Below are 18,699 nucleotides of genomic sequence, written 5' to 3' on the forward strand. Positions count from 1 at the left end.
GCCGTTTCGCATGCTAGATCTCACGATGGCCAAAGCCCTCGGCGGGCCAGGCGATGCGGGCAAGACAAACCCCGAGGAGCTGTTTGCAGCCGGGTACGGCGCGTGCTTTCAATCAGCGGTGCGTCTACGTCTCTTTCCTTCTTCAGCGCTCTCAATGCAGAATCCGAGTGAGTCAACCCGCGCTGATACTAGTAATTGAACCAGATGAACGCCGCGGCCATGTCCATGAAGATCCAGATGCCGGAGAACAAACAAGACTCGATCGTCGAGACTACGGTCCACTTGGTCGGCGACATGAAGAAGCTCGATATGGGGATCCGAGTCGACATGAAAGTCGACGTCAAGGGCCTTTCCAAGGAGAGCCTCGAGAAGGTCGTGAACAAGGCAAAGGAAGTGTGTCCGTATAGTCGCGCGACAAAGGGCAATGTCACGACGAATATCGAGGTGGTCCAGCTATGAGAAAGGACTTAGGTCTTCAATGGGCTCCAAGGAATGGATCGGGCGCGGCAGACCATGTTGGAATGGAATGCGAAATGAGACTCGACGAGAGCTGCTTAACTTGGGTACCTTGAAACGTCCTGACTGGTCTTTAGCTGGGCGATATCAGCCAAGCAAGCTTGAATGCCAGTCCTCACCCGAAGCTCGATCTGATGTCCATTCTGTGCTATTACTACTTGGGAGACCGTATCCTCCATTGGTATTCCTTAATTAACTGGTCTGTCTTCCACCACACCGCCAAGTTGATTTTTTCGACGGTTTGTCATGAACCAGACTTTTCATCGCCGACTTGTGATTGCTCCTTTAGAGATCCTGCACATACAAGCCATTGCTGACACCACCCACGGGCAATTGCTTGACCGTAGGCATCAGCATCGTACCATTACTCATATCTGGCTGATTCGTAACCGCAGCCTTGTACTTGAAAGCAAAGTTCAGAATCAACGCACAAGCAAGACCAATCGCAACCACAAAAGGTCCAATAGCATTGTCAAAGTCTTTGCCACTCCTCTCGGTGATCAATTTGCTGCGCCACATGTACACGGCCCATCCCCAGACACCAGCAAAAACCGCAAAGAGAGTATATACCACTGACAAAGCGCGTGCCACGTTGTTATGGACGCCCGCAGCATTGTAGAGACCTAGAGAAAGTGTGGCCAGCAGGACAGCGATGTGTTGCCATTTGATGAAAGTGCGCTGGTTGGCCAGCCATACTTTGGCCTCGACTTTTAGGTCGCCTTGATCTTTGATCCAGAAACCAGGCTCCTTGACACCAGGCGGAAGAGGAGCGTTCTCCCATGGATTCCGCTGACGGTGTCGCCGAGCATAGCGAGAGTTGGAAAAGGCCGGTAGAACAGAACGAAGACCACCTTTGGAAGAGTCCCGGACTTCAACTTGGACACCGTCGTTGTCTGAATCGTGCTCTTCAGCCGTGGGCTCGAATTGAGTGGATTGTCTCAATCTGGATTGTGATTGAACAGACTGAGAGAATTGTCCTGAGATTCTTCTCTCGGGAAATTTCCCAGGTGACTTCCCAGGTGAACCAGCCTTTCCTCTGGGAGAGCCTAGCTTCGAGCCGGCAAGGAAGCTACCCACTGCCATCTCATCCTCTGCCTTCTTCTGTTCCCGTTCTTGCTCTTCTTGATAGGCTGTGACTGGATCCCTCCGAATATCCGTTTCAAGATCACTCAGCCAAAAGGGGAAGCTGTTGACATAGTCCTCAAAGAGCTCTGCAACACCATGCACGAACTTTGAGAATCTCTTTTCCTCTTTGACAAGATGCGAATTCATCAAATCGTGTAGCCAAGCATTGTTCCTAGTAAATTTGGAATCTTTGACCTTGATTTCAAGAACAGCATGAGGGAAACGACTAATCTCTCCTTTCTTAATGGCGGAGTATGGGTACTCCATGCCATTCTTGTCGATGTCGGACCTATGCCAATCATCTGAGTCCCGGCACGGGCGATCAGGGTCCAAGGCATCCTCACGAATGAACGCCAGGTCGGTGTCGATGGAGATTCTGATCCTATCATCACCTGGGATCTGGAAAGCTGTGCGGGTATAGCTTGCTCGCAGGACTGGCTCGAGGTCTTTGTCTTTGATGAACGATTGGATCTCTTCCACGTTGGCTTTGAAATCTTGGACTGCTTGGTGGTCAGGGCCAAGCCTGTCTTCGAGCTTCTTGATCTGCTTCTCCATCTTATATTCGCCCTTCAAGAATGGAGTGATGTACTTCTCCTTGATTTGAATTCTGATGTCGTTGCTTTCGGTATCCTCGCCAACCGTCTTTTTCTCGAGGACAATCTCCGGTTTGTCGCTGAGTTGACCAGTCCATCGCAGCCTGACAGAATCACCAGCATTCGTCTTTTCGATCTTGCTATTGTAGAGATCAAAGTTCTGGTTGTCGAAGTAGATTGAAGTAAGGACGGGGTCACTTTGCGACAAGTCCACCACCTTCACAGACTGCGGATTATAGACCAGGACAGGAAGACGGCGTAGGATATACGTCTTGACCTCGAGCAAGTTGTCGACATGAACCCAGTACTTATGTGCAGTATAGACGTCCTTCGGTCTCACATCGGTGTCTGTTTCTTTGCCTGATGCTTCCTCTCCCAGCGTTTGCCGTGCCCAAGAGTACATTGCAGATAGACGATACAGCAGGGGTGAGTAGTCTTCTTGGTTGAAAGGCGTTTGAGTTAAGCGGACCTGGAGCATTGGTCGAACATGGTATTTGAGCCCTCTTTTCCTGTCGTGCTTTTTTGCAGCCTTTAAGAAGCCGGTGTAGTTGATTCTGCTGAACTTTCTAAGTTCATTCAACTCTTTCGAGATGCTATCCAACTCTTTGAGTGTATCCTTTGCGACGGCTTTCCGGTCATCCTCGGACATTCCGGCATCTTCTTTTTCGGGATCAGGAAGTTTCGACTCGCACGCGGCTGCTCGATCTCGAATGGAGTTGAAGGTGTTGACCTGGTGTTGATTGACCTTCTCCAATTGCACCACCGTGAGCTCGTGGACAAAATTCTCCTCATCTTGCTCTGTCCAGCTTCCGGCATCACCTCGACCCTGAGGAGAGGTTTCATCCTCGCGCAACAGCTTCTTTATCTTGTCATATTCAAGGTATTTGTCCTTCCAGGGTGGGTAGATGGAATCGGAGAGGGTCTTTCCAAAGCGCATGCTGACGGCGGAGGGGAACTCGATCGCCAAAGCCGGGGATCGTTGCTATAGACCTTATTAATGCTAGCCTGATATATTGGAAAAGCAAGATCAAAAGGAAAAATGCGAGCAAGCTCTTTCTCTAAGCCATTGAGCTCGCAGCATCCCACCTTCGAGATACTTAGCGAAGCAACAGCCAATTGAAGGATATCTTGACCAACACGTGCCGCACGTGCCCACCTGCTCTTCACACTTGTCTTCGACGGGTTAGTGGACGTCATTCCGGGGTTTATCCGTTCCTTGGCAAGGCTGTGCGAGGCTGTGGCATCAACCAGCTCAGCCTCGGCTCTTCAGATACTTGCGTGACGGAAAGACAATCCAGGACATCCCCACCTAATCGAAAGCAAATATGTCATCAGAAGACTCTAAAGCTATCGTCAAAGCTCTAGAGAGTGTTCTGACTCAATTGAGCGAGCACCCTTACCCTCATGTCCCCAGTCCTGAAGGCACCAGGAAACGAGCCAGCGTCGCTGCCATAATACGAGTCCGTCCGCCCTTTACCCCTGTTCCACCGTCACATGGCTCAGTCATTGCAGTAGATCAGCCTGCCTCCCCTCCGTCGACGATAAAAGACTTCTTCTCGCAAGAGTGGGTTCAGGAAGGTGACCCGGAACTCCTCTTCATCAAACGCGCAGGACGCGCAGGAGATAGATGGTCAGGACACACGGCCCTCCCTGGCGGGAAGCGAGACCCGGAAGATGCAGACGACCTAGCCGCGGCTATCCGCGAGACAAGAGAAGAGATAGGTCTAGACCTTGAAACGGCACAATGCCTTCACACAGGAAATCTACCGGAGAGGTTGGTGTCGACCTCTTGGGGGAAGGAGGTCCTGATGGTCCTATGCCCCTACATCTTTCTCCTGACCGGTAAAACGGTCCCTGCGATCCAACCGCAGCCGACCGAAGTAGCCTCAGTACACTGGGTGTCACTCCGGGCATTACTATCGCCTACATTACGCACTAGAGAATCTGTGGATATCTCGAGCAGAATGGCTAAACATGTTGGGCCTGTCATCCACAAATTGATCCGCTGGACCATGGGAAAGATGATGTTCAGCGCTGTCAGGCTTCTGCCCACAGAGTCAATATATGCCAGTTCCATCCCTGGCTTCATACCGGCAGAGGGCGGTGATCATCTGTCAACTATATCCGGCTGGGCACAGGCACCATTTGGAGTTCCTTCATCCTCGCAGTCCTTAAGCTACCAACAACCCATTTTGCTCTGGGGCTTGACTCTCGGTGTCTTGGCTGACTTCCTCGACATGCTCCCGCCATACAATGCTGTCAAGCTGTGGAAATACCCTACCTTTACCGTTCCGGACCTTCGCCTCCTAGTCTGGATCATGACTCGCTCCTTCAGAGAGAACTCGGCGGAGACGTTCTCTTCAGGATCTTGGCCAAGTCAAAGGCGGCCGAGTCAGACAGCCATGGATGCAACAACGCAGGCGACAGCTATACTTACTTCAGAACCTCCCAATGTCACCGAGGCGGAACCCTTGGAGCTAGGAAAGCACAAGTCTTTCGACAAGAATCGTGTCGGCATTGGCGGCCTTGGGGTGGGGAAGGATCCACACCATGCGGTTGGCAAGCTACTACATGGTTACTATGAGCGTGTCAATGTGGCGATCGCTGTTTTCCTAACATATCGCGCGCTGGCTACAACAGGTTTTGCAATTTGGGCGTACAAGCTCTGGAAGCGGCGGACTGGTGCAAATTTGTGACCCGATACCTATGTTTGGCGCAGAGTACCACATCTTGCTCAATGTGTAAACGTCGCCACTTGCATAATGCACATAGCGCTCGCCATCGGCATCGGAATGGGGTTATGGGTCGTTCAGGGCCTCTCGCTTTTAGACAGGGTCATGTTGTCCAGCCATTTCAGTGCACGGCCCTTTGGTGGCACGACTGAAGTGATGTGGGGTTGTACTTGAAAGTGATAGTGTACACAGGAGAGATCTTCTCCATTGTTCCGTTGATGTCGTGTTTGAGTTCGAGTAAACTGGTGTGTGGGGCCCTGCCGCCGTATGTCTTGGACGATCGATAAAGTACATTCGTTACATATAGGGTGGACCTTGGTAGGATCCATGGCAAGATGGACAGATTTGACAGAAGCTTATGAAGAAGAGTATGACAGACGACCATGTTATAGTCAAGTCTCCGCCGGCAATATACATAGCCTTGCCAGCTATGGCAGCCGGCCATGCTCGTGAAATACATTCTCAGACCAAGACGAGCCCAGCAGCGACCCGTTATACAGGGTATTCGAATAAACTCCGGCTTAGGCAGTTGCTGTGACAGGGTCTTGATGTTTGGACTTCTGGGCAACATGTATCAGCTTGTAGCAACGGGTAGCTCTCTGTTGCACTCCATTGGGATGGTATTCTCTCTATGAGACATTTAGCGATTCCGAAGGCGAATTAAGGTTGCACAATGCGAATCGCAGAGATCAACTGAGAAGTGGGCATTGTAGCTGGCAGATACACTATGATATTTTTCTCCATTGCGCCCGACCATTCCTCTAAATCATAGCATTCTCGCGCCGTTGATCCATAATTTTGACATACTGTTTCCTTGTGTTTCACAAGCACATTCGTATCTCTCTAATCAATTCCTAGCCAGCCACTATAAATGGTATTGATCCTGCTGAAAATGGTCTTGAGCACAAGGCTGTTGCGGACAAGCCTCCATTGGCAAGTCGAAAGCCGGTGCGTCGACGGGTTGTGCCTCCAGCTTGACACATCTGATCGCTTTGTGAGCGCCGACAGATTGCCTCTTCTTCGGGCTACTTGGTCGATTTCTCTGGAGAGCGCCAGAGTTGACGACCTTGATGTCGATGTTGTACCGTTTGCGGATCGCAGTAAACTTGGGAGGAATACTGGACAGGCTCATGCCCAGTTGTTTGGCGACCTTCTCGGCGTCGACCTATGATTCATCAAGAAATGGAACCTCATCAGGATCATTGAGGCTCTTTACCTGGATGGGACCGACCGAGCTCTGTATGGCGGCGATCAAGACCGAGATGTCTGACTCCTTGACATGACTGTGGGCCATAGCTGTGCAATATCGAACGGTTTTGGTCAAGGGTGATTTTACGGAGGGGCAATGGACTGTGAAGAGGTGTAAATGCGATTTATGAAGGAAAAAGAATTCTCGAAGTATCAAAATGCGAAGCATTTTATACTTCCCAAGCCTCAATCGACAGGTCGAAATTAGAGGTAGTGTCCCCCAGGAAGAACAATCGATGGACAGTCTTGGACGAGTCAGCAGACCAATACCAACGGCCTTCTGGATTGCCATTGTCATTTACGAGATTTTACAGCTGCAGTATCTATGCCGGTGAAACGCTGTCTAGACAGTTGATTGGTCCTGAGAGCTGCTTTCTCGAGCAGGGCACCTCGAAAAGGCCATTTTCCGACACTAGCAGCCGCCAAAGCCATCCGAATTGTCTGGTTGCCTGGTTGCCGTTGAAGTTGCAGGAAACATAGCGATCTACTTGCCCTCGTCTACAAATATCGGTTCATCCGGCACTCAGCCCCTTCGACAAATGCAAGTTCAGCCATATTGTTCCAGACTACCCTCCGAGAGCCACTACTCTACCTTATCTGCGGCCTTCCTCGTCATGCCTAGCCCCTGGACTGCCTCCACCGAGCGCAAGCTGCTTCTGTGCATTATTGATCACAAAGCTACGTTCAAGTGGCAGCAGGTAGCTCAGAGCATGGGTCCACACTTCTCTGCGGAAGCGTGTCGGTACGTCCCCCTCGTTCTTTCTACCTAGTTTCTGCCTATAATTGCAGTTGGTTCTTCGATTCTCTTGCCGTATTCCTTCTCGGCCATTCTTCTTGTTCTCCATCTCTCACACTCCAACTGGAACCTTGTCATTGCTTTGTATCTTGTAGAATTGACAAGATTGTAAACATGCCATACCAATGGACGGCTGCAAGGGAACGTCAAATGCTCCTGCTTGCCATCTCCTCCGCCAACTTGAGGCCGTCGGCCGACACATGGACAAAAGTTGCCTCCCTGCTGGGAGAAGGCTTGACCGCATCAGCTGTGAGGTCTGGCTCCCAAAGACATTGCATTTAGTCCGCTAGCTGCCACCCGAACCAAACTGACTTCTTCGCAGCCAGAAATACTACAAGCTGCGGAATGAATTCACCAAGCAGCTGGATGGTCAGCCAGCGTCAACACCTTCAACCCCGACAAAGCGGAGGGCTTCTGACGAGGACGAGGACAAGAAGACGCCTCCGTCAAAGCGCGCTAGAAAGCCCAAGCGGGAGCCTTTGGACGGTGTGCCCTTCTCGGACACAAGTGACAGCTCGTGCGAAATCAAAGCACAAGATATGGCGATGACTGCCATGGACCCCTTTGCCAGCTTCAACCAACAATTCATACCCACAGGATATTTCATGCCAGACAACATGCCAATCAAGGGCGAAAGCAGTGTCAGCAACAGCTTCCTGGGCTGAGGGTCAAGAATTGAAGGGAGGGCAAGTTACCCTGCAAATGCCCAGGAAAGCGGTGGGAAACGCCCGAGGAAGCGGACAAAGGCAGTTGGTTGCTGAACACAAATTGGGGGGAGAAGGACTTGACCAGGCAGGGTTTTCGGAGGAGGCGTCATCAATTGGGTGTGATTGCTGCAGATCCTACATCGACGGATGACCTTAAAGCGTCCCGCTGCAGCTCACGAAGTGAATTCGAGACGGTGTGCCTTTGTGATTTCCCAGCCTCCCGAATTTCCAAACGTCGTATAAACATTTCTGCCTGGCAAAGTGTATGTAGACTTGTCGTCCGTTTTATGTGTATTTTAGCGGGATTGCCTTGCATTAGCGTTGTTTTAGTCGGTGGACCTGGACTTGGACCTATTGTTACTCGTACTGGTATGTGCACATCCCGGTCCCACGTTGGGTTGGTCTCGCATCGCTCTGCCGGTGGAGGATCCTGCATCCAGACACGGGTTGCTCATGTAGGCCTAGAGACTTTAATTCGTTGTTGTTGTCTCGCTAATAACAATGACAGCTACGGGGCAGTTGTACGGATACCTACCCAGCAACTTCCATTCTTGGACAAGACCAGTATGTGTCCTTTGTGATCGCCACAGCTCTTGGTCGGTAGGGTAGGGTGTCCAGCAGATAGTTGAGCATCGGACCACTGCTTCACCATGTTGGCTAGACGATTCACACTTCAAGCTAACCCTGCGATTCAGTTGAGCCCCTGGCCGAATTTGCGTACCAGACTCACTCGCACTAGACCAATATTCGCAGTAGAGACAAGTGAGGCAGAATCGTATCACTGATGAAGGTGTAGCTTCGCCAGGATATAAGCCACAGGAATATAGTAAGTATGGAGTACTATAGCAGGGGTTTGGAATCCTCGAGAACTGCACCATACCATTCTCTAGACGGTGCAGGTCCAAAGTGCTTACAGGATAATGACTCACCTAGACACCCTTGCAAGCGGGAATTGCCCTTTCAGAACTTCCCAACCTCCTGAATTTTCAAATGTTGAACCCTGAGCCCTGAAAATTGGCGCTGAAAAAGGTACGTTGCCTGGTAACTGGGTTGAACCTGAAGGGTGACGTGAGAGTGAAATGCTCGGTGCCGCCAGTATTTTCCTGCTCACTTGTCTTTCACCAGGCTCGCACAATAATTGGCCCTGATCTCTAACGACTTTCTAGATCCCTTTCAAAGCATCTATACATTGATATTTCTTCATCCAAACCTTCTTCCATCCCAGAGTTCCTCGAATTCTATCTTCCAGCCTCGACCCGCAGTTAGAACCCAGTACTCATCGCCTTCAACCATGGCGCCATCTTCAGATGCTACCGAAGCGAAGAACGTGGTCAAAGATGCCATGTATCTCTTCGACCTGTTTCGCGAATCCCCACAGCCTGTCTTGGTATGTCGAGGTCCTTTCCGCCATCTGTCCCCTCTTCGGCCAACTCAACCGTTGGTGCCAACCATCACCCTTCGAATACAAATTAATTGTCAATCTGTATACTAACGCGAACTGATAGATCAATATCGCACCATATGCAGCAAAGACCGGCGCCAAACCCAACACCATCATCAAGCGACTCGGGGAAATCAAGAAGCGCAATCACCTCAACATCATCACCACAACTCAAGGCTCGAGCGATGCGGCTGGTGGCACCACTATCAAAGCCAGAAAACCAAGGGCTCCTGCTGCAAAGCCAGTCAATACCGAAGATGAAGACGCTAGTGCACCCACTGGTCTGCCCTCTCCAGCAGAGTCCGTCACTGGAATGCCGGCGTACATGACGCAAAAGAAGAAGAAGCGAAGTGCGGACGAAGGCATCGAGATGTCGGCGCCAAGCAAGAAGATGAAGACCGAGGAGGCTTGAGTTCTCCCAATGCAAGTAATTTCTTCTCCGGGCGTCCGTCAAGCAGTCACACATATGGAGCGTGGGAATTACATTGGAGACCACTCTCGACTGGATTGTTCAACATTGGCTGGAGCTTTCCTATTGAAAATATCCAATTCGAGCTGTGAATGTACTATTAGCTGGACTTCAAATGGGACGCAATCAGCCGAATGGCAGCTTTGCAGAAAAGAACTGGACATAGAGCGACAATCAATCAAGAACAATGAAAACCCCCTGTTCCCCTGTGTCTTTTATCCTCTTTTCGGGCTTGCTGCGCCTTGCAATCCCGCCACCACTCCCACTGCTGCTCCCGCTTTCACTTGTACTGCCTACAGTGGGCGGTTGTGACGGCGCCACAGCTGGACTAGCATCCAAACGTATCGGTTCAACATCAACTCCGTTGATCATGCTTGACTTCGTGCTGGTCGAGTTCCTGCCGATTCCGTTGGCACTGGCAACTGAGACCGCCTCGCGCTGCACACAACTCATTAGCTGGATCATCATTTCCGTCGAGCGCATGATATCTGCGAGGTCCGTGGGCGAAAACATCGATGTTCCCACCGGCTTTGAGACTGAACGGCTGAGCGCCTTGGCTTGGTGAGGTGTGACAGACCCGATCTCTGTTCGCGCCGAAGTTGCTCGCGTGCTGATGCTTGCTCCTTGTGAGAATGGGGCTGCTGGAGCACCAATTTGAGGTTCTACGCTCGCCGGACAGGAGCCTCCACGGGGCGGGGTATTGAGGCTCCCGGGCAGCGATGGATGAGGCGGTGATCGAGACATGGTATGTGATTCGACATACGCTTTAGGTCCGGAAGATAGTACGATGGACGCTGCTCGTGCCTTGCCATTGTCCTTGACCTTCTCGGCTGTTTGGCTGCTTTGTATCGGAGGGATAGGTACAGCCCTTTCAATGTGACTCACTGTCTGCAAAGAGAAGCTTGGAGAGCGTCTGCGGACTTCGATCGTGTCCAGTGGTATGTCATGTTGGCGTTGTGTTGGGCCGGTGGCATCCTTCCATGGCTGTCCTTGTGGCGCTTGGTTACCGCCTTGGCCGTGAGATTCAAGGTGGCCGTCGGGTTCGATAGGTTCACCATCACGTAAACCATTGATTCTCAGTGGCTCAGGTGGTGCAGGTGTCGCCTGATGTGGTCCAGCCGAGACGGCTCGGACTTGAGCGAGCTTCTCTCGCCCCTTGGAGAGCTTGAACTCGTTCTTCAGATTACGCAAATGCTCATTACTTAGCGACTCATGGCGATTGAGGTCCTCCTGGCTGGGCAGTTGACTGAGACATAGTGCGCATCTGTAGTTTCCTTGCTTCGTGACGTATCCAAAGGTTTCTGGATTCGGTGTGGAAGGGACACTACGGGCAGGAGACAATGTGGGCTGAGCTTCGATGTCGTTCTCGATGGCGGAGAACGGCCTCTTATTGTTTGTGCTCTGATTTTCCGAGGCTGGCTGATGACTTCGCGCCGTGACATACGAAGCGGACTCGATGTTCGATGACGGACCTGCGATGACAGGCTCTTTCTGTCTGCTCTGGAGGCTCGCTTGTCGGACAGCTCCATTGGATCGGAACTCGAACGTAGGACTGGTTGGTGCGGTAGTGCAGAAAGGGATGTCTTCGGGATTCGGAGACACTTCTGAGACTTTAATCACCCGAGGACGCTTGGCCGGTGCTCGATGAGTGTGGCCAAAGTGAGCTTCGGCTTCCCGTTGAGTAAGAATGCTCAGATCTTCGTCGTCAAAGAAGAGATGTGGTGGCCGTGATGATCTTGATGGAGGTCTCGGTGGTGCCCTTTTCCCAGAGCCCTGGTGGTCAGGGTTTTTGGCTTTGAGCTGGTCTGCTGTTCTTGAGACCTCCTTCGCGAAAAATGATTTGATGGAGTCGTAGGTCGCATCAGGACCGAAATACTTTGCAATTGATAAATATCGACCTCTAAACTGAGACAGATTTCAGCACTGATGATCGTGCAAGGGAACGGATCACCTACTGCTTCTTCTCCCAGCTCTGCGTAGACCGCGGCTAGTAACTGGAAAACTGTAGCTCTTTGCCGCCAATTGATAGCCATTACCAAGTATCGTCCGGCTGATGTTGGTGCTTCCAGACTCTCGTCGTTATTTATACGGTCAATATTCACGAAGGGGACAAAACCAAAAGAATATGATGAAGGAAGTAGTGGAGTTAGTCAGTTTGACACTACGAAAGAGTGTTTCAATCTTGATCAGCGGAGAGACTGTGGGAATGCGGCAGAGAATGGACCTCCTACATCTCGGCTTGTCCGTATTCCGACGAGAACCAATCGCTCGCAAGTGCATTGAGCGGGCAAGGCGATTGTCCGACATTGGCAGTGCTTGCATCTTCGAAGGAGTAACCTCGCCACGCCATGGCGTGCCACGCTCGCGTAGCGTGAAAGAGTCAACTGCTAGGATCTGCAGCCGATTGGTAAAAGCTGTCAAACCGGAAGTGCATGCAGGAGGAAGAAAGAGGAAGAAGGAAACAGGAAATGGTGTGGTGGGCCTCGGACTTGTGATGACGAGGCTGCAGCAGCATCTCCACTGCACTTGCCTTCGTTGACTTGGCGTCCTTACTGTTTCTGTCATTACAAGGCGGAATAATTTTCTTTCTCAAGATCACCACCATGCCGGGCCGCTCATGTGGAAATTGGGCCAGAAACAGCAGACGGTACCCTGTGAAGGTGATAATGGTGCAGATAATGCTCGCTGACTTGTCGCGGTGTCGGCGTTGATGGAGGTCATCTCGGCTTTATATCTGGTCGTTGAAAGCCAAGTTTTGTCGTATTCTCACCGGCTCGTGGACGGCATATAGGAGTATATGCTTGTCGATAGAAATCACATTTAGAGTCCAGACAGTGCATAATAACTCGACGAGGCTGCACGCTGTATGCAGACGTGTTGGAAGGACCAGCAGTATCATCATTGGAAGTCATCGTCTTACATTAGATCACTGTGTTGGTGTGACTATCGTCACTGCATCTGACCGCTGATCTCAAAGTAATCACAGTGCTTGGCCTATATATGGCTGCTTTTTTTAGATGCGTATTGGTCTGCACAGATTATCGTCGGGACAATGACTCGACTTCTCATGGTTTGAACGGAGTCTGTGTAACGAACAAAAACGCACTACAAGACAGGTGCCGAAACACAAGAACGTAGAATATGAGTCTCATTTCAGTAAGAGCAGAGGACGGCGGCAACCTACTATCGAGTCAGAATGCCGAACCGCACCTGCGAAGAGCTGCCTGAGCCAACATCTCGAGTACAGGGGGTTTTAATGGTGGCAGTGTGTGGGAGACATGCGGTCATGCTGATTTCATCCTCGAAGAAGGTCGGCAATGACGAAGCTAATGTCAGGGTACGAGACGTGCTACTAATGTACTGGCTCTACGGAGCGTCAATATATGTGGCGCTTGGGCAAAGCACGTCAAGTTGATTCATGGCAGAGAGGACACTTGTTTTCAGATGTGGATGAGAGCACAATGAGACGCTCGGAGCCACATGATTGTATGGTCTCTGATGAGCTATTGTATCGTGGAATCTCGATCGATTGAGCTCATCTCTCTTCTCCCAAGGTTGAGAATTCTGATCCTTCCGTGATCCAACGTCCTCGGATATGCCTTTCTGAAGCACAGCTCTTCTTGTGAGTGACACCCAATTGTTTCCAGCACGCTTTGAACCTCACAACAAGTAGTGAGTGATGAGCACGATTGTAGCCACGGTGAGAAAGTGTATCAAGAATGTGGTTGCACTGTTCAAGGTCAGTCACACGCCCGTAAGCCGTAGCAAGGACACATAGAAGTTACCTGATGAGTGGAATGGCTGATGTTTAAAGGCCACTTTCGTTTTCTTCAACGTCCTCGACCTTGGGTTGCTTGGTATCGTTCGCATCCGGCTCGTTCTTGACTTCCACCTTGACAGTCGCCTTCTTCTTCTTTGTCGGAGTCTCTTCAACTTCGTCACCACTATCAGCCTTCTTGCGCTTGCTTCCGCCGGTGCTCTTTTGCGGGGTGGTCTTCTCGCCTTTGTTGGCAGGAGTCTTGAGGGCTGCGGCAGTTGCTCCACCACCATCACCACTCAGGAGCTTCTCGGCATCTCTCTTCAACTTGTAGAACTTCTGACTGTACGAAAATGATGTTAGCGACTGACTGCTACCAGAACTCAAGGCAGTCAAGAAGATGAAAGTAATTCAAAAAAGAGCGCGATCACGGCGTAATACCTGCAGGCATTGCCACTAAGATCACGACCAAGTCTCTCAGCGACGTTAGGCCAGATCGCTCCCGCTGGAGGAGACATTTCCGTAATCACCAGGAGGAGAAGAGCTCTTTCGGACTCGGCGTCCCATTTGAAAGGCATTTTAGGGTTGGCAACGTAACGTGAAAGCTGGAAGTGATAAGGGATCTGTAGATGGGAGGTCTTTTGTTGTGTTGAGGGAAGAGTAGGAATGGAAGCACGGAGGACAAGTCTGTCGGAAGAAGAGCGAAGAGCTTGGGGGCAACAAAAGGAAAGTTGAGTATGTGAGAAAGGGAAGAGAAGAAGTGAATCAAAGAGAAGTGCATATGTTTGGGGTGAGGATTTGGGTGAGATCAAGTGAGGTACAATTGAGAGAATAGCCACAGCTGGAGTATACGGACCGACAGGATCCACCTGTGAACTCAGGTCCCCTGGCCATTGAAATGGGGCCACAATCGTGTCTCTCAGCTGGAGCAATCATTACAAAGAGAAGGTTCTGCTCTGTCTCCTTATTCCAAAGGCTGGGAGCCATGTTGAGCGATAGAAGTGTCTTGCATGACGAGGTTTGAGTTCTGTGTGCTGGGAGTGTGTGATTTCTGAATTTGTGAGAACAAGATAGGGAGATGGAAAGGAGACGAGAACAGAGACGCAGATATTTGTGGACAAGAAACAACACAAGCCACGCCGGAAGGACACTAATAGAGGGTATCGCAGAAACACCTACCGACATTGGTCGGTTCGACAGCCCATCTTCACAGCTGCGGCATCAAAGACGTCGCGGCTGACTGATATATCGAGGTCCAGAACCAGCAAGAGGAGGGTAAGGTCGTCACGTTCAGTCCAAGGCATCGCGGCCGGTTCAGGTATCTTGCGCGAGTGATGGAGAGACTGGAGGCGAAAGGAGTAAAGAATAAAGAATAGAGATGACCTGAGAAAGACAAAGCACAACCGAGGTGAAGGCTTCAAAACAGCAGGTACCTACCGACAGCCGTTCCAATTCAATCCATTACCAAGTTTGTCTGCGGCCTCTTCGAATTTGGTCTTTGGGACATTGTCTGGGAAGGGGATTATGGTGAAAAGAAGGAGCTTTTCAAGCTGATCTGTCCAGGGGTTCGACATTGTTGCCTTGCGGTGGGAATGATATGTTTCGTAGAAGATTAAAAACGGACAGTTTTGGATAATGAAATAAGAGATGAGGATAATGAAAAGGGTGGTTATGAATGAAGCTCGGCGTCGGTTTCGTCTCCTTTTCTGTTCCTAGTCCTGATGTTGGTTGAACGTGCATCTACCATTTCGGCAATCCTTCCACGAAGACGCGTTACCAGTTGCAGAATTGCGTGCAATGTTCCGTCGAGCCTGTGAACAGAATGGCAACAAATGCCACCCGTACTGCCAATAAAGGGTTAAAGGGTGTGCGAAGTCCGGCGCTTGAATTCGAATGTATTCAGGCCCCTTGAGTTCCATGTTAAGATACAAACCGGCAGATAAGAGGCCACCATAGATCGGGTCCAGGGCAATGGTCAGTTGTTACGTGCAGATCTTGACGTTCGTTCAAACCGACTGTGGTGGTCTTCTGGACTAGGAGGATCGAGGGGCGGATGGCAAGATAGCAACAGCTCAGGCAGCGTTTTTGTCCCGGTTGCACACAATAGCGGTGCTCTGACTCAGCTTTCGCCTCGCCTTCGGGCCATGGGCCATGTGCCCAGAATTATTCCAGGACGTGGTGCAGCAGCATGACGACGACGACCAGCAGACCAAAGTGGGAAGAAGCAACAGGAGAGCGATTTGTGGTGGATTTGGCGCTTGCAATGAATTCGTGGCTTTGCCCGGCCAACGTTGGCGAGAGCAGGCGGCGGTCCTGGGCCACCAACACTGGACCATGATGGACCCCACCATTCCCTCATGCTTCGTTGACCGAACTGCGCATTCAATTCTCCTACCATCTTGACATTATTTCGTTGCCTGCCACCATCCTCACTCTGTCACTTACCATTCTACTCGGACTCGTGCTCATCCAGGGTATAGGTACGTAACCATCGCCCAAGATCCATCGCAAAATCATCGGTGCCTAGCCGGCCAGACCCTTTCTTGTTTTCCATCATCCCTCCTTCAGACCACATTTGAACGATAAGTCGTCCTCGTCAAACTGACCGTTGAATCAGATTCAACTTCAATCACACTGCTTCAAAAATTGTCACTCCGCAGCCATGGTGTGTAACCTAATCGTCAGTGGAATTTCGCGCCTGCTAACCAGTTTCTAGCCTGTGTCCGGGTATGTCTTGCGACCTACCGCGATCGTATCGAGTCATTCGTGCCCGAGAACACTCTCTAACGCTTGCGATCTCCCAGACTCTCCGTCAACCCAGACTGTGTGTCTGCTTTCAACGAGTTGAAGCTCGGCCGTGGCGGACCTAAATACATCATCTACAAGATCTCCGATGACCAGAAGGAAATCGTGGTAGACGAGATCGGCAAAGAGTCGGACTACGACACTTTCAGAGAGAAGCTCATCTCCAAGAAGGAGAAGTCAGGCAAGGATAGACCTTCATATGCCATCTATGATGTCGAATTTGAGCTCGAAGGTGGTGAGGGCAAAAGGTGTGTTCATGCATAGGCCGCACCCGGAGACGTCCCTTTTGCTGAGTCTCGACTGTACAGATCCAAAATCGCCTTCATTACCTACATCAACCAAGACAACACCAATGTCAAAGTATGTCAGCTATCCCTGGACTGCATTTCCTCGCTAATCCCTGCAGTCTCGCATGGTCTACGCCAGCTCCCGTGAAACCTTGAAGAACGCTCTCAACGGCATCGCAATGAACTGGCAAGCGAACGACCCTGGCGAGTTGGAGTGGGCCGACCTGCTCAAGGAGGCAAGCAAAGGCAGGGGAACAATCTAAGCATGACATTGACATATGAATGGTTGGACAACGGATGCGCGCCCCAGGCACTTGCTACAGTGGTAGCAGCGCTTGATCCAGTGAAACAGTACGAAGCGGAGGTTTTTCTGTCGAGCAGGCATGCTCTGTCAGGGTTGACTATGCGCCGTTGAAGGAGCCGACATCTCATGCCGTGACGATTACACAACCCCTCGCACTGAAGAATCCGAGATAGATGGTCTTAAGCAAAATCACAGCACTTTTTGCCTATGAACCCAGACCTTTCGCTTACTATTGGTGAACACCATTGACAAACTATGGTTGCTGTATTCCTTTGCGTCGACGTACATGCTGCTTATGGATTCCACATTTGGTCAGCCGTCCCTTGTAATTTTGGTATCTGCGGATACCAAGGTCAATGGACCAGATCCTTCTGGCAACAGCTTGAGTAGGTAGGATTGCGTCGGGCATAAAACCTCGTAGTTGACGTCCGAAGAGGTATGGGAGACGCCGCTGATCCCCGTGACCAAATGGAAGTTCAGCACCGTCACGAAAGTAAAAGGCAGTGAAGCAACGAGTGGTGTGAGAAGCTTTGTTAATTTTGCCGCGCCAAGACCTTGAGCTTCCCTCTGATCATTGAAGGTCGCTTTTGACGACTTCACCACTGCACCACTCACGACAAGCTTAATTCCATTGTTCAACACCTCACGATAGTGGCCGCGAAGCTTCAGGCTTCGGCAGGTTCTTGAATACTCCCTTCTCATATGTTTTAGGCCGACTTCCAACCAATCCCTGCAAGATGTTTCTCCACTCCCTCCCTCGTGCTGCTCGCACCTCTACGAGTAGCTTGAAGACAAGCACGCGGATGGCCTCTGCCAGTCTCCGAAACTTCCAATCCTCGGCGCGAACAATGGCTCCTACCTTCTCTGCTACGCAGCAACCTCCCATGACCAGCCAATCTCAAATCCGATCTGCTCATGCCATTTCCAACCCGACCCTCGCTGGGATTGAGAAACGATGGGAAGCAATGCCCCCTCAAGAGCAGGCCGAGCTTTGGATGCAACTGAGGGATCGTATGAAGGTTGATTGGCATGAAATGACTTTGCAAGAGAAGAAGGCCGGTATGACTACATCCAGTCCCTAGGAAGGCGCGTCACCAGAGACTACGGTTCTGCTGGAACTCGTGTGGCGTGCAGGACAAGGACGCAGGTCATGGTTGAAATGATAACTGACTGGTTTCTAGCATGGTGGATCGCTTTTGGACCTCACGGACCTCGCGCAGAGACACCGCCGGGCGAATGGACAAAAGTGTGGGTTTACACAGCAGCCGGCGTTGCGATATCAGCAGTCTTGTTCTTGATCATCCATTCCTTCGCCAGACCACCGCCACGAACTATGACTAAGGAATGGCAAGAGGCTACTAATGAATATCTCAAGGTAAGCAATGCTCAATGGATGAGTCTGAGCAGCGCATACCATCCAGCCGGTCCATTCCTCGGCGTAGAAAATTACTAACGCGACTGTCCAGTCTGAGAAGAGCAACCCTATTTATGGTATCAGCAGTGAAGGATATAGCGGCAAAGGTCATGTCCAGAGCAAGTCGGCCAAGGCTCAGGGAATAAAGATCGAAGCCGACGAATAGAGAAGGAGTGGGAGCTGAGAGACTGCTCGAACTTTGAGCTGGCAGTCGCCTCTGTACTGTGACTAGTATCAGGAGAATGCAGGATTCTCTTATTTTACCAATACAAAACCAACATTCAGTCCAGCTTTGATTCCAGGCGTCGGTTTCGACACAATGTACATAGAACCCACCAGATAGTGGCTTATCCGCATGGCACCAAACTGTTGCTGCTCTCTACGAACAGTCACCGTGATCGCAAGCTTCTGCAACTGTTCATATGCCATGCGAGTGTGCAGCCCGTGTTTTATGAGAGAGACACCCCGTTTCCGGGCGGGATTTTTCATGACCCTTTTAGGACTA

At 50.8% G+C, this 18,699-nt stretch overlaps 10 protein-coding genes across 10 annotated transcripts; 6 read left to right on the forward strand and 4 right to left on the reverse strand.

The window, feature by feature from the left end:
- Nucleotides 1-25: 25 nt before the first annotated feature.
- Nucleotides 26-612, forward strand: PV05_06640 (uncharacterized protein; the record flags this gene model as incomplete). The annotated part of the gene is made up of 2 exons (XM_013459403.1): nt 26-118; nt 205-612. 2 exons carry the CDS (start codon nt 26-28, stop codon nt 457-459), a joined length of 348 nt encoding a protein of 115 aa, XP_013314857.1. The 3' UTR covers nt 460-612.
- PV05_06641 (uncharacterized protein) lies at nt 523-3,310 on the reverse strand. The gene has a single exon (XM_013459404.1). The coding sequence runs from the start codon at nt 3,169-3,171 to the stop codon at nt 802-804; it is 2,370 nt and encodes a 789-aa protein (XP_013314858.1). The 5' UTR covers nt 3,172-3,310; the 3' UTR covers nt 523-801.
- Nucleotides 3,311-3,516: 206 nt separating this feature from the next.
- Nucleotides 3,517-5,321, forward strand: PV05_06642 (uncharacterized protein). Its single transcript, XM_013459405.1, has one exon. The coding sequence runs from the start codon at nt 3,560-3,562 to the stop codon at nt 4,928-4,930; it is 1,371 nt and encodes a 456-aa protein (XP_013314859.1). The 5' UTR covers nt 3,517-3,559; the 3' UTR covers nt 4,931-5,321.
- Nucleotides 5,322-5,802: 481 nt separating this feature from the next.
- On the reverse strand, nt 5,803-6,260 carry PV05_06643 (uncharacterized protein; the record flags this gene model as incomplete). Its single annotated transcript, XM_013459406.1, has 2 exons — nt 5,803-6,131; nt 6,183-6,260. The coding sequence occupies 2 exons, from the start codon at nt 6,258-6,260 to the stop codon at nt 5,832-5,834; spliced, it is 378 nt and encodes a 125-aa protein (XP_013314860.1). The 3' UTR covers nt 5,803-5,831.
- A 799-nt stretch (nt 6,261-7,059) lies between these two features.
- Nucleotides 7,060-7,835, forward strand: PV05_06644 (uncharacterized protein). The gene is made up of 2 exons (XM_013459407.1): nt 7,060-7,264; nt 7,333-7,835. Exons 1-2 carry the CDS (start codon nt 7,125-7,127, stop codon nt 7,673-7,675), a joined length of 483 nt encoding a protein of 160 aa, XP_013314861.1. The 5' UTR covers nt 7,060-7,124; the 3' UTR covers nt 7,676-7,835.
- Nucleotides 7,836-8,930: 1,095 nt separating this feature from the next.
- On the forward strand, nt 8,931-9,822 carry PV05_06645 (uncharacterized protein). The gene is made up of 2 exons (XM_013459408.1): nt 8,931-9,104; nt 9,223-9,822. Exons 1-2 carry the CDS (start codon nt 9,009-9,011, stop codon nt 9,568-9,570), a joined length of 444 nt encoding a protein of 147 aa, XP_013314862.1. The 5' UTR covers nt 8,931-9,008; the 3' UTR covers nt 9,571-9,822.
- Nucleotides 9,802-11,660, reverse strand: PV05_06646 (uncharacterized protein; the record flags this gene model as incomplete). The annotated part of the gene is made up of 2 exons (XM_013459409.1): nt 9,802-11,532; nt 11,583-11,660. 2 exons carry the CDS (start codon nt 11,658-11,660, stop codon nt 9,802-9,804), a joined length of 1,809 nt encoding a protein of 602 aa, XP_013314863.1.
- Nucleotides 11,661-13,096: 1,436 nt separating this feature from the next.
- PV05_06647 (uncharacterized protein) lies at nt 13,097-15,600 on the reverse strand. The gene is made up of 3 exons (XM_013459410.1): nt 14,822-15,600; nt 13,413-13,727; nt 13,097-13,357 (listed from the first exon to the last, which is right to left on the reverse strand). The coding sequence occupies exons 1-2, from the start codon at nt 14,956-14,958 to the stop codon at nt 13,436-13,438; spliced, it is 429 nt and encodes a 142-aa protein (XP_013314864.1). The 5' UTR covers nt 14,959-15,600; the 3' UTR covers nt 13,097-13,357; nt 13,413-13,435.
- A 151-nt stretch (nt 15,601-15,751) lies between these two features.
- On the forward strand, nt 15,752-16,992 carry PV05_06648 (uncharacterized protein). The gene is made up of 6 exons (XM_013459411.1): nt 15,752-15,864; nt 16,002-16,049; nt 16,101-16,111; nt 16,189-16,437; nt 16,498-16,549; nt 16,596-16,992. Exons 2-6 carry the CDS (start codon nt 16,047-16,049, stop codon nt 16,737-16,739), a joined length of 459 nt encoding a protein of 152 aa, XP_013314865.1. The 5' UTR covers nt 15,752-15,864; nt 16,002-16,046; the 3' UTR covers nt 16,740-16,992.
- A 356-nt stretch (nt 16,993-17,348) lies between these two features.
- Nucleotides 17,349-18,603, forward strand: PV05_06649 (uncharacterized protein). Its single transcript, XM_013459412.1, has 3 exons — nt 17,349-17,839; nt 17,962-18,155; nt 18,247-18,603. The coding sequence occupies exons 1-3, from the start codon at nt 17,518-17,520 to the stop codon at nt 18,358-18,360; spliced, it is 630 nt and encodes a 209-aa protein (XP_013314866.1). The 5' UTR covers nt 17,349-17,517; the 3' UTR covers nt 18,361-18,603.
- The last annotated feature ends 96 nt before the right edge of the window (nt 18,604-18,699 follow it).

This window comes from Exophiala xenobiotica, assembly GCF_000835505.1.
Source record: "Exophiala xenobiotica strain CBS 118157 unplaced genomic scaffold supercont1.4, whole genome shotgun sequence".
Taxonomy (NCBI): domain Eukaryota; kingdom Fungi; phylum Ascomycota; class Eurotiomycetes; order Chaetothyriales; family Herpotrichiellaceae; genus Exophiala; species Exophiala xenobiotica.